The following is a 14,640-nucleotide window of genomic DNA, read 5'->3' as shown; positions in this document are numbered from 1 at the left end:
GGACTACATCAAAATAAAAAAGCTTTACACAGTGAAGGAAACAATCAACAACATAAAAAAACAACCTACTGAATGGGAGAAGATATTTGCAAATGACATACCTGAAAAGAGGTTAATAACCAAAATACATAAAAACTTAACTCAATACTTAAAAAAAAAATCCCATTTAAAAATGGGAAGAGGACCTGAAAGACATTTTCCCAAAAAAGACATACAGATGGCCAACAGACACATGAAACGAAGCCCAACGTCACTAATCATCAGGAAAATGCAAATCAAAACCACAACGAAAACCTTACACCTGTCTGAATGGCTAAAATTAAAAAGACAAGAAATAAGAAGTGTTGATGAGGATGTGGAGAAAAGGGAACTCTTGCGCATTGTTGGTGGGAATGTAAATTGGTACAGCTACTGTGGAAAACAGCATGGAGGTTCCTCAAAATATTAAAAATAGAAATGTCATATGATGCAATAATTCCACTACTGGTCATTTACCCAAAGAAAACAGAAACACTAATTTGGAAATATAGATGTACCCCTATGTTTATTGCAGCATTATTTACGATGACCAAGATATCAAAGCAGCCCAAGCATCCATTCACAGATGAATGGATAAAGAATACATAAATAAATATATATATTCACACACACAGTGGAATATTAGCCATAAAAAATGGAATGAGATCTTGCCATTTGCAACATGGATGGATGTAGAGAGAGTTATGCTAAGTGAAGTAAGCCAGACAGAAAAAGATAAAAACCACATGATTTCATTTACATGTGTAATCTAAAAAACAAATGAACAAAAAACAGAATCTGATGGTCGGGAGGGGTAAGGTGGAGGGGAGGACACATGGGTGGAGGAGGTGGGAGACACAGGCTTCTAGTTATAGAATGAATAAGTCACAGGAATAAAAGATACAGCATAAGGAATATAGTCAATGGTATTATAACAGCATTGCATAGTGACAGATGGTAGCTACACTTGTGAGCATAACACAACATACAGATTTGTTGAATCACTATGTTGTATACCTGAAACTAATGTAACATCATGTCAGTTATACTCAAATTTAAAAAACCTGAATTTTATGTGTTTTACTATCTCTTTCATGTCTACCACTGATTTTGAAATTCAGTTTTTTTACTTTCTTACAGAATAATGGTCTTTTTTTGTATCACACACACACACACACACACACACACACACACACACACACACACGTGTGTGTGTGTATTTAAGTAGGCTTCACATCCAGCACAGAGCCCAGTGCAGGGCTTGAACTCACGACCCTGAGATCAAGACCTGAGCTGAGATGAAGAGTTGGACACTTAACTGACTGAGCCACCCAGGCGCCCCTTTTATACTTTTGTTTCCTGCTATATGACATAATAAAATGGAACCTAGCAAACTACTATAATACTGTTAAGTTAATTAAGTTCATTACCTTTCCTTTGTTTTTATATAAAATTATAAAAGCAAAACAAATAACTACAAGTACTTTTTTTTCAAACTTTGAAAATAGTAATCAAGTTTAGCAAAGGCATTTGAAGGATACCATTGTAAAAGATGCTTTTTTCCATTGGTTCCATGAATTCCATTCCAAGAATTCTTTCAAGAAGCAATTTATCTTTTATAAAGTAGTCCATTTCCTTATGAACCTAATATAAAAAGACAAAGTTATTTCAAAAACAGCAGTGAAATGTTTCCAAATTAATGTAAAATCAGGAAGAGAGAAAATGAAAAATGAATAGTAAGGAAAATATGTTCTTTAAAAAGATGGATTTTACTACACTGGGCTTTGTAACAAAGTTTTTCTTTAGAAATGTTAAAAATTTTAAATGTCTTTAGTAGTATTTAGGGCTAGATATACTTAAAATCAACTTATAACAAGCTTTTCAGGAATACAACCACAGCATATCTCTGTAATAAATAATATAGTAATACTTCAGTAACTAGCTGACACAATTGCAGTGTAGACATACTTCAAGGGAATTATCATTATGCTAGTAGAGATATAAAATGTCATTTTATTTTTACATAACGTAACTCTGTCTTTAAGCCACAGTATTAATTTTGACAGGCAAAAAAAGAAGGGTTCTAAGTCCACTGACTTAGTTAACTAAAGAAATCACTGACATTCCTGGTTAACTTCTTAAGAATTATATTTTGCTTCTAGTTTAAATATAAATGCTGACATACATACATGATCGATGAAAGAGCCAAGAAATTTATTCATAGTATGATATGCTTTTATACTCTGCTCAAATGTACTTGCCGATGAGCTCAATAGTCTGGCAGGGCCATTTTTCTAATGTGAAAGAGACAAAAATAAATGCAACACGTCTTACGTTCTTGGTTTTTAAGTAACATGAAATATTGACAAAATATACCTGAATTGTAATTTATACAAACCCTTGTTAGTGTCTCATGAATTCTGTCATAGTGTTGTCTCATCTGGCTGGAAATTGCAATCTGAAAAGTCTGACCGTCTGTGTTTGGTACCAAACCTCTCTGGCTACACAAGTTTTCCTGAAAAGTTAAATGATTTAAATAAAGATCATAAAAATTTTGCCTTATCTCAAAAAGAAAATACACAATTTTTTTTTTTAAAAAAAGTTTATTTATTTTTGAGAGACAGAGTGTGAGCGGGGGGAGGACCAGAGAGAGAGGGAGACAGAATCTGAAGCAGGCTCCAGGCTTTAGGCTCCGAGCTGCCAGCACAGAGCCTGACACAGAGCTCAAACTCACGAACCGCAAGATCATGACCTGAGCCAAAGTTGGACACTTAACTGACTGAGGCACCCCTAAAATTTTTCTTTTTGTTGGTATCACACATTACAAGATTTGGAAGCCAACTGAAATTTTACTGAAACTATATTTGAGACAAAAGGGATTCTGACATTATCCGAGGTTCCCACTCCCCTCCGGGTTTTACTAATTTCTTTGTTGTCATGCCTTTCAGCTCTCTGTATCATCTCCTTTACACTACTTTAAAAAAAATCCATACTAAATTCATTATATATTGATATTTGCTTTATGATTAATTTTATTGCTCTTTAATGCATGCCAAAATGTCTAGTCTTAGATTAACTACTTTCATAATTATAATCTTTTTTGTTTCCTAAAAACTTTTAAAACACTTCCTTAATTAAATGCAATAAAAAGGTAGTGATACATGATTGAACGGTTAATGCCATGGACCAGATATCCATTTCAGGTCTCCTTGACACAGCCTGAATCCTGACAACCATAAACATGTGAAATCTTGCCCTACCCCACCCCTAGCTACTTCCCATCGATGCTTCAAGGTCACCTCAAGTCCTTCTGCTTCCCTTCTCTTGCTTTATTTGCCTATTCCAGAGTTTAATAATCTTCTTGTCTAAATTTAATCTTCAAACATAACACTTGTTTTTCACAGACTGAAAGGAAGTCTACATGTAGTGAATTTCTCTATTAAAAAACATTTCTTTTTTCCTGATTAAAAAAGCACATGCTATTGCAGAGAATTTATAAAATATGGAGTAATCTAAAAAAGAAAGAAAAGAAAAAAAATCACCTATGATCTCAACATTCAGAAATAGAAGTTTTGAAGGTATTTCATTTCCAGTCCTTTGTCCAGGGATATACATATAGATGGCATAAAATTGGGATCACACTGATTTCTTTTTCTCTATGTCATTAAATATTCTATAAAACAAGATTTTTAATGTCTACCTAAGATTTCACTGTGTAGGAAGACCAATTGATTTAATATATTCTTATTTTTATGTATGCTTTTGGCCTTATAAATAGTCCCTGTGATAAAGACCCTCAACCTAATTAGCTATTCACATTGCTAATTATTTCCTTGAATTAGATTTACAGAATCAGTGAATAAAAGATAATCAACTCTTAAAAAAAACTCTTGGTATATTTATTTCCAAATGCTTTCCAGAAGATTTGTAAAAATTTATTCTTAGACCAGGAGTTTTACGGGTGCCCATTTCATCATGTCCTTGGTACTATTAAGTATTAGCTTTTTAAAAAAAGTTTGCTAATTTGAAGAGGGCAAAAATATTAGTTTTTTACATTTATTTATGAGCTATACATTTTTAAGAGGTTTATTAGTCTCCTGTTCATTTATGTATTTAAAAATTGTCATTTTTCCATTGAGGTTTTAACTGTTCGCCTATTGATCTTTATGACTTTCAATATTGCTATCAGTATCTTTGTAATATTTGCTATGAGAATTTTATCCTTATTTGCTATGTCTTTTATTTATATGATTGTTGGCTAGGTAAATATTCTCCATTAATTAATAAAGTAAAATCAATGAATATTCCATTTATGATGCTTTCTAATTATTATTTTTTTTTAATGTTTACTTTCTAGTGTAAACAGGGGAGGGGCAGAGAGAGAGAGGGCACAGAGGATCTCAAGCAGGCTCTGTGCTGACAGCAGAGAGCCTGACGTGGGGCTGGAGACGAGGGGCTGTGAGATGATGACCTGAGCTGAAGTCTGACGCTCAACGGACTAAGCCACCCAGGTGCCCCTGATGTTTTCTATTCTTTTTGCTTAGAATGTCATCTCCCAATCTCAGATATTCTTTTTTTTTACATTTAACTTTTCAATCAGGTGTTAATTTCTAATAGTTAACCAACCAGTTCATGTACTAAATAAATTGTTCTCTGAGACGTGCTATAATCATGTACTAGATTCGTACAAGTCACAGGTCCTTTAGTCAAAAAATCCTTTTAATTTTTCTTCTTAAGTATTTATTTTTCTTTTTAATTTTATTAAGGAAGTGGTCTAATGTACACAGTACAGAGAACAAACAGTAAACCATCCATCACCCAACCCCAAATCTGTAAATACTTCTGTATGTATCTATAACTAATAAGGTCTTAAAAAAAACAAACCACCATGCCATTTGCACATGTAATAAAATGAATCATTCCTTAATATAATTTAATATTTAGTCCTTAAATCTCCTAATTTTTCCCAAGGACTTTTTTTTTTATAGTTGGTTTGTTTGGATCAGGATCCAAAGTCTATACATTGTACTTGATTATTTTGTTTCTAAATCTCTTCCTATGTAACAGTTCTCACACCGCCCACCCCACTTCTTTACATGCTCTTGATTTGCTGGAGACACTGGGTCATCTACCTTGTGAGCTATCCTGCATTCTACATATGGCTAATTCCTTCCTATGGTATTATTTAATTTATCCCTCTAGCTCCTCTAATTCCTGTAAATTGGCGGTTAGATCTAGAGGCTTGATTGTATTTAGACTTGATTTTCTTAAGCAAGGATATTTTATGAGTGATACTATGTACTTCCTACTGCATCATAACAGGAAGTGCATAATGTTCATTTTCCTAATTTTTACTTGTAGTAAGATTGAGCCAGTGTGCTCAGATTGTGTCGACCTGATTCCTTGTTATAAAGCTCCCTTCCCTGTCAACTTACCCTTAACTGTTTTAGCATCCACTGATTGTAACCTATATGCATTAATCCATCAGTCATTATAAAATGGTGATTTTCTAAGGTAGAATTTCTTTTAGTTTCTTTTTATAAGGAAGAACTTTCCCTCATGAATTCTTCGGTTACTCTGAAATACAGTTCATATAAGGAACTGTAAGATGAAATTTGATTCTTTCCCTTTATTAATGTTCAGGGTAATGAATCAGTGCCCCAGCAACTTTCAAAAGTAATCAATGAGGAATTTTTAAAAATATTATTACAAATCCTAGATTAAGAAAAGAGAACCCATGTCTCAAATTAAAAAGATGTTAAATACTTTCATACCGCTTCTCTTTTAAGATTCATATTCATTTCTTCCATATTAGTATCTGCATGCCCATGTACTGATCTACCATGAATGTAATATCCAAAACATTTGTGGGATAACAGAAACACTGATATCTATAAAAAGAGAAGAGAGGAACTATTAGCAGCTCATCAAGAAAACAATGAAAAGTAAGTTTTTCTTAAAATTGCTTTCTTTCTCTCAAAATAAAGAGGGTTGAATTCTTGGAAAATATACAAACAGGACAATAAAGTAATAAAGGATAATTAAGTAATTTTTTTTAAAGAACACAGAAATGAGATTGAAGATATTTTCCAAGAAAGGAAGAAATAGGATTGATATATGAAAACTTTTCAGGGACTCTGCTGAGTGAATTATTTGGTAGCATAAGGAATTCATAATTAAGAAACTGCACATGAAGAAGAAGAAACTAAGGCAGTAAACATTAGCTTGTAGCTCATTATAACTATCTCCGGAATTAACAATCAGTGGGAAATTGGACTAAAAAATCCAATCATACCAAATCACTTTTAAAGCCTCTCTTAATGTACTCATGACCTTTAAAAAGGGAAAAATAACAGTCGCAAGATAAAGTTAGAAAGTACTTACATTGCTCATACAGCATAAATCCACAAACTGTCGAATTTTATCTTCTATAAATCTCTCATAAAAGACAGCAAAGAACATGATCTGAAACATTAAGCCAAGTTCATACTTATTAAGTTTTAAAATTTAATTTTCTTTTATAGCCACAGTATAGTATCTTAAGAAAAAAGAAGGTCCACCCAAGAACACAGTGGCCTCTGAATGGTTCCTGTGGGATACAATCCTACTTATCATTTCTGATTCTTCTGTCAAAGAAAGTAGGTTTTGGAATTGTATTAAGATTCATTGAGGGAGCCTACTTTGCATTTTAAAAACTTTTCTGTATCATTAAAACAAGACAGGACAAACATGGGAGGAAAAAGAAGGGCTTTAAAAAATTTAGCATAAACCAATGTATTAGTGGCCAGATTTATGTTTGGTTCTGCAATCCTGCTCATCTCCTAAGTTCCAAAGCCATTAGAAAACATGCTGCTTTTCAAATTAATCTTCCCTGACAGAGTAGCACATAAAAAACATATCAAGTATTCTATTTCAACTGCAGATACTGCATTAAATATTCAAATGGAATGGTTTCAACTGTTTTCTTAGCTTTAATAACAATACTGGAAAAGGAAATTATTTTATAAATCAAAAGAGAAAAGTTTATGTCGTAGACCTACTTAGATATATGTCAGAGAAACAGAACATTTCCTAACCACCCAGTTGAAAGCTGCCCCCGTTCCTAACTTCCACCCACCTCTCCTCCACTTAATCCCTATCTCATCTCCCGATGCCCTTCACAGCATTTGCTACAATCTGTAGCTTGTTCTTGTTAAGCATATCCTTGAGCCCAGCACAGAGCCTAGTACAGAAATGTACTCAGATATGTGAATGAATAAATAAATGAATCTACAGCAGCTGATTACTGAACACACTTCCCTAACATTCTATATACGTCTTGTTTTAAATCCCTTTAAAGGACTTGAAAAACAGCAACTTTCAAAGTTTAAAAACTAAAGGATACCACTTAAAAGTTGAAGAAGCTGGGTTTAGGGAAATAAAAGGAGGAAATAATAAGCTTAACATTATGAGAATCAAAAACACTTTTTATGAACAAATTTGTGGAACGGTAACAGGTTTTTAAAGGGACTCTTAACAATACTTGAGGAATAAACACTGATAACCCACGGAGAGAAACACTCCTACCAGAATGAAAGCAGGGTGAGAAACAAAGAATGAGGTGAGATGGTGGTGCCTGAGATGACTAGTTTCTGCCCCACCAATCCTTCCTGCTTTCTCCTTAGTGACAGAACCCTCTTTGCAGCGGGCACACTGCTGCCCAGCTGAAAGACACCAGTGCAGGAAGGTGTGGCCATCTGCCTAAGTTCTGGCCAAGGAAATGCTGAACAGCACTTCTGGAAAGGCTCTTAGAGAAGAGAGGGTGAGCTATTCCCCCTGACTCCTTCCACAAGGTGACCTTAGAGAGGGAAGTTCTGAGTGGCAGAGCTTCTGGGTCCGGGCGGCAGCATGGAGCCGCCCTGCATTGCACATCTCCATTCTTCTTTCTCATGATACAGGTCACTTTTACTTCAGCCATTGCTATTTTGGTTTTTTGTTGTTGTTGTACTTAACCAAATATGAAAAGGTTCAGATGGTATTCCTTTAAATTCTCTACATCCAGATGAATCCAATCTACTCAGAAAAATGTATACTTATATATCTTTAAAATGACTTTTCTCCCTATTATATTGATGATAAATATCAAACCCCATTCTCTTTTGATCCTACCTCATTTCAAATTCTAATGTGTTTGGCTTTCTTTTCTTGTTTTTAGTGTTTATTTATATTTTGAGAGAGAGGGAACAGAGCATGAGTTGGGGAGGGGCAGAGAGAGAGGGAAACAGAATTGGAAGCAGGCTTCAGGCTTTGAGCTGTCAGCACAGAGCCGGATGTGGGGCTTGAACCCACAAACTATGAGGTCAGGACCTGAGCCAAAATTGGATGTCCAACCGACTGAGCCACCCAGGCGCCCCTGACTTTCTTTTCTGATTATTAAGCCATCTCTCACTGGATCTATCCCTGTAGCTTCTAGTTTAAACAAGTCTCACCAATTTAAGATAAATGTAAATTTTCAGAGTCTATTCTCAGGTTACAGAATGCCACCTGGATCCAATTCTATAGGAATTTTTGGATTTTAATCCCAAACCATGATTTAAAAATAGCATGTTTTGCCAGGCTGGAGAAAGTTTAACGCGGTGTGTCTAAAGGTCCCATGTTCATTTGCTGACTTAAAGAAATTTTTAATCAAACAGAAAGGTTCTTTCCATTCATGGGAGTGTCTAGAAGCAAGAGAAAGAAGTGCAGATATTGGAATCAGGTGCTTTAGTTCATGCTGCTTTCTCTTCTTCCTTTCATCTTTTTTTTTTTTTTTTTTTTTTTAAGGTCTAAGAAGATAGCAGAAGTGAGCATAGAAAAGATCCTCTGCTAGAGCCACAGGACCTGAGGCCAAGAAGATTTATTTTTAGTTTCAGTTTTCTCAATAAATATTTCAACAAAAATTTCACAAGGGGTACTGGCAATCTGAATGAGATTTAATGATATATAAATAAATGTAAACACTCAGTTGTATTTAAAAAAAAAAAAAAAAAGGAAATATTAAAAGCAGCTTAACAGGGCCCCTGGGTGGCTCAGTTGGTTGAGCGTCCGACTTTGGCTCAGGTCATGGTCTCGTGGTCTGTGAGTCTGAGCCCCGCGTCGGGCTCTGTGCTGACAGCTCAGAGCCTGGAGCCTGCTTCGGATTCTGTGTCTCCCTCTCTCTGCCCCTCCCCCACTCATGCTCTGTCTCTCTTTCTCTGTCAAAAATAAGTGAACCTTAAAAAAAATAATAAATAAAAGTAGCTTAGCTTTCCCTATAGTTTATATAAACTAAACACAAAGTCCGCCCTCTGACTAGAAAGCTGCAGGTCTGAAAGACCCTTTGGAGCCCACTGGGTTGGCTCTGACATCAGAGGTTCAAATTCCAGTTCTGTCGATCTCTAACTGCATGACTTTAGCAAACTATTTAGCCTTTCTGCGCCCCAGTGTCCTCATCTATAAAATGAGGATACTAATAGAAACTATCTCTGAGGGCTACTATAAAGATTAAGTTAATATTTACAATGCAATTAATTACCACAGGGCCTGGATCATAACACAATGTGAGCTATTTGCTATTGTTGTTTCCACTGTTACCTTATTTCTGCCGTAGAAACCAAGATTGTGGTCAATATTTGAAGATAATTAGTATGTAAACAGAGTTATAAATATGGAAAGGCAATGTTGCTAAAAAGTATGATCTGTTGTTACCTGTAAACTTCCAATGACTAGCCAAAGAGCAGTAGACACTGCGTATCTTAAAATGCGGCTATAGGGAGCTATATAGCTAGCTGGGCTTCTGGAAAGACTAGAGGATGAGTCCATTAATGCTAAGTTCTTGAATCCTACAACCTGAAGTAAAAAAAAGAAAAATTTAAATAGACATGGATAAAGAAAACGGCTCTGCTATAAAAATGAGACACTCCTCCCTACCCTTACTTTAAAAAACTAAAATATTTATAAAAGTTTGTACAAACATTAGAAAATCTATATTAAAAATAATTATCCAGGAGTTTTCATTACAAAACAAAATATTTAGTTAGTTCATTTGGAAATCTCTTCAATATGACTAAGGGCCAGATATAACCTTATTATCACACACTGACAAAATTAAAAAATTTCTGTCAAGAAGAATGAAACTTTACTCAGTAAACAGCAATGAACAACTAGCATTTCACACATTTTTAACATATGCCAGGCACTATGCAAAATACTTCTTATACTTTTCAACAGTGGTTTTTGCAAATGTTTTTTGCAAAATGTCTTTTGAAGGAGGTACCTTCTGTGATAAAAGGAAGCCATAGCTGAGTAAGTATAGTCTGTACATTATACTCCTGTCCATGCCTTCCACTCTCATTGAATAAAGGTTCTGGTAAGTTTTTTTTTTTAATTTTTTTTAAACGTTTATTTATTATCGAGACAGAGAGACACAGAGTGTGAGCAGAGGAGGGGTAGAGAGAGGGGGAGACACAGAATCCAAAGCAGGCTCCAGGCTCCAAGTTGTCAGCACAGAGCCCGACGTGGGGCTCGAACTCACAAATTGTGAGATCATGACCTGAGCTGAAGTCAGTCGCCCAACCAACTGAGCCACCCAGGTGCCCCAGTTCTGGTAAGTTTTACAGTAAAGAAATCTACATGACTTTATTGAATCCAATGCTTTCCAAATGTGCTCATCTAAAAAAATTCTTTTTCATATAACACCTTTTAAAGCTCTATAGAACACTCTTAACAAACAAAACTATACATGAATTTTTGAAAAATCATTCATATGCCTTAGAAATACATATATTTTCCCAGCTTAAAAAAGGAAAGAAAGGGAAAGGAAGAAAAGAAGGAAAAAGGAAGGCAGACAGACATGAGTTAGTAATTCATATCTAACTTTATTTAAGCAGCTAATTTCTGAGAAAATCTATTACCCACATAAATGGTTTTCATAGTTCAGTCTCCTATTCAGTACTGAATACTTCCTTTAATAATTCCAACCAGATCCATGAAATAGCTGCAAAGGCATCATAAGCATCACCCATTCTCTGTGCATAGTGCAGCTCTCAGCACTGAACGTAGCCCACAGCAAGCATTCAATGATAATTGGTTGAAAAACTTCACCTGTGATAGTGGTTCTGATGCAGAATTCTAATTCTAGTAAGAATGTGACTGAGAAAGAAAAGTTTTTTGTTTTGTTTTGTTTTGTTTTGTTTTGTTTTCAAAACACAGATAACTAGACCTCAGAGCTACTGAGTCAAACATAATCTCTAGGGGTGAGACCAGGAACAGATATTTTACAAAAGCTTCCCAGGGGATTTTGATACAAACCAGTAGTTTAAAAACGGCTCCTGGGGCACCTGGGTGGCTCAGTCGGTTAAGCGGCTGACTTCGGCTCAGGTCATGATCTCGCAGTTCGTGAGTTTGAGCCCCATGTCAGGCTCTGTGCTGACAGCTCAGATTCCAGAGCTTGCTTCGAATTCTGTGTCCCTCTCCCTCTCTCTCTGCCCCTCCCCTGCTCATGCTCTTTCTCTCTCAAAAATAAACAAAACAAAACAAACTGCTCCTTACCTAAAGTAATCAAACTGAAAGAGACAGAGTAGAATGGCGATCGTCAGGGGCTGGGGAAGGGGTATTGGAAGTTGTTGTTTAATGAGTACAGAATTTCAGTTGTGCAAGATGAAAAGAGTCTTAGGGGCTGGTGGCACAACAAGATGAATGTACCTAAGGAGACTGAACTGCACACTGAAAAATGGTTAAGATGGTAAATTTCATGTTATGTGTATTTTTTTTTTTTAATTTTTATTTTAGAGAGACAGAGAGATAGTGAGCAGAGGAGAGGGGCAGAGGCAGAAGGAATCTTAAGCAGGCTCCACGCGCCGCACAGAACCCGAAGCAGGGCTCGATCCCACAACCCTGGGATCATGACCTGAGCTAAAATCAAGAGTCAGACACTCAACAGACTGAGCCACCCAGGTGATTTTTTGTGTTATTTTACATGTTATGTGTATTTTAACAAAGTTTTTAAAAGCCACTCTTTGTAATGGCTTGATTACTTTAGAAAACTTTAGAAGACTTCCACTGATGTGAAAATGTAGCTGGAAAAAAAATGTAGCTGGAATTACATGAAATTAATATATATGAGGCACACAGAAGTCACACACAATTACAAAAGTTCATACCTCCAAAAAAAAGAGGACAGTAAGTATTTGGAAGAGTGGATTAATTTTTCTCACAGTTTGAATTTCATTCCATTCATTTGCTACAAAATATGTTCTCCATATGCTCACAGGAACCATGGCACTGCGAACACCGCCCTCACCTGGTCAGAGAGAGAAAATAAGCAAGAGGGTTTCATCTTTGTTCTGAAAAAGCAGCAAAAGCATTTTGGTACAATGGTTATTTCAGTTACCTTCAACAGCTTTCAGAACCTTTCCTTTAGGTCGCTCCCAGTCAATAAAGAATATATCTATGGTAATCTGGGACATAAGCTTATGCAAAAATTGCAGAGCCTGAAAATGACAAACAAAACATTTGAAATGTATCCATGCTTATGGAGGGGCACCTGGTGGCTCAGTTGGTTAAGCGGCTGACTTCAGCTCAGATCACAATCTCATGGTTTGTGAATTTGAGCCCCATGTTGCAATCTATGGTAACAGCTCAGAGCCTGGAGTCGGCTTCAGATTCTGTGTCTCCCTTTCTCTCTGTTCCCTGCCCCCCACACTGTCTCTCTTTCTCTCTCTCAAAAATAATATGTAACATTTAAAAAAACCTGCCTATGGAAATAATGATGATTTTTTTTAAGAAACAAATATACTTAATCACAAGAATATACAATACACAATGACAAAGTTATAATATCATTATGGGATCACTAGAAGCTCATCAAGTAACATGGAATCAACAAATTCACAAAATTTTTATACACATTAATTTGCCCTCCTTTCTTCTTTCTTTAAAATAGGGATATGAAAAAAGTAGACATACTACCTTCTCCTCATACAGAAGCCATGCATAATTGACTCTCTCCCTAGGTTTCCAAAAGCACACTTTATTTTCTAGATCATCTGATTTCTTTATGAGTAAAGGTATTTTTCAACTGTAATTTACTGTGTTAATTAAAGTTTTAAGATGCCTTTACTGTCTATTTCTGGTATTGAGATTGCTAATTTTTAAAAATGTGTTGTTGAAACACATCTTTTTCTTTTTAACATAAGTAATATGTTTAATTTGGGGCGTTCTTCCTAGTAGAAGCATTATTTATCAAAGAATACAAGTGTTAAGTATGACATGATTCCTTCCTTCAAGAAGCTCACAGATCAGTGGGAAAAGCAGACACTAATAATCATAGTACAATGGGATGAGATCTACCAGAACCATGTTAGACAGCTTCCCGTACATTGATAGAACAATGAAATAGGGAGAGGAGACGCCATGAGAAGAGGAGGAAAGTAATATGGAGACAGAGAAAAGAAATTCTAGATTTCAGCACTTTATCCAAAGTGGTACCTTTTATTGTCCACTAAAGAGATAAAATTCATGCCTAAAGGTATTGTGAATGCACCATCAGACTTCAAAAAGAAAAGTCATATAATTAAATATCACTTTATCAAATTAATATAACTTGTATTAATTCAAAAATATGTATGGCTTCTTATGAAAATTATTTAAGTCAGTTTTTCAGAATGAACTACCTATTATAAATAAAAGTAGACTTTCTTGGTAAAATAAAATAATTCGTGCTTTTTTTTTTTCTTTTAATGTTTATTTATCTTTAAGAGACAGAAAGAGAGAGCACACAATACAGAGGGAGAGATAGAGGGAGAGGAGAGAGAGAATCCCAAGCATACTCCACACTGCCAGCTTGGAGCCTGACACAGTGCTTGATCCCACAAACCACGAGAGCTGAACTGAAGCTAAGAGTTGAACGTTTAAGCAACTGAACCACCCAGGAGCTCCTTAAGTATTTTAAATAAGACTGATTAGAGGGGCAGCTGGGTGGCTTAGTTGGTTAAATGTCTGACTCTTGGTTTCACCTCAGGTCATGATCTCACAGTTCATGGGATCAAGCCCTGCATCAGGCTCCAAGCGCTGATGGAAAGAAGCATGCTTGGGATTCTCTCTCTCCCTCTCTCTCTTTGCCACTCCCTGACTCTTTCTCTCAAATTAAAAAAAAAAAAAAAAAAAGAATAAATAATAAATTAAAAATAAAATCAAACTAAATTTGGGGCACCTGGCTGGCTCAGTGGGAAGAGCAGGCAATTCTTGATCTCAGGGTTGTGAGGTCGAGCTCCATGTTGGGTGTAGAGATTACTTAAATAAATAAAACTTTAAAAAATAAAAATAAACAAAAAAAGTAAAATCACACTAAATTTTACACCAAAGATTTTGAAAGCATTTTAAAGACTTATGAGTTTATTAGCAGGTTTTTTTAAATTCAGGAACCTGTCCTTTAAAACTTACCTTCAGAGCAAAAGCACATCCCACATAAGTAACAAGACGTTCTTCCTGAGCTGGCACTGGTAGCAAAACAGAGATAGATTTCTGTGCCTACGATATAAATTACACTGTTAAATATGACCATACAGGGTTTTTAAGAAGCACAATTTATAAACCAAAGAAAGCATAAAAGAGGTAGGTGGTGAG

At 35.5% G+C, this 14,640-nt stretch overlaps 1 protein-coding gene across 1 annotated transcript in view; it reads right to left on the bottom strand.

Moving 5' to 3' along the window:
- TMEM67 (transmembrane protein 67) overlaps positions 1–14,640 on the bottom strand; it is a 54,577-nt gene that overhangs the window by 6,775 nt on the left and 33,162 nt on the right. The window contains exons 18-26 of the mRNA XM_043601374.1: positions 14,458–14,544; positions 12,407–12,506; positions 12,177–12,316; positions 9,724–9,864; positions 6,403–6,483; positions 5,793–5,909; positions 2,417–2,533; positions 2,208–2,312; positions 1,560–1,662 (exon numbers count right to left, since the gene is read on the bottom strand). Of these exons, the coding sequence (XP_043457309.1) occupies positions 1,560–1,662; positions 2,208–2,312; positions 2,417–2,533; positions 5,793–5,909; positions 6,403–6,483; positions 9,724–9,864; positions 12,177–12,316; positions 12,407–12,506; positions 14,458–14,544 (991 nt within the window). The remainder of the gene's footprint in view (positions 1–1,559; positions 1,663–2,207; positions 2,313–2,416; positions 2,534–5,792; positions 5,910–6,402; positions 6,484–9,723; positions 9,865–12,176; positions 12,317–12,406; positions 12,507–14,457; positions 14,545–14,640) is intronic.

Source organism: Prionailurus bengalensis, chromosome F2, assembly GCF_016509475.1.
Source record: "Prionailurus bengalensis isolate Pbe53 chromosome F2, Fcat_Pben_1.1_paternal_pri, whole genome shotgun sequence".
NCBI classification, from domain to species: Eukaryota; Metazoa; Chordata; class Mammalia; order Carnivora; family Felidae; genus Prionailurus; species Prionailurus bengalensis.
This window is presented reverse-complemented; position numbering and strand designations above follow the sequence as displayed.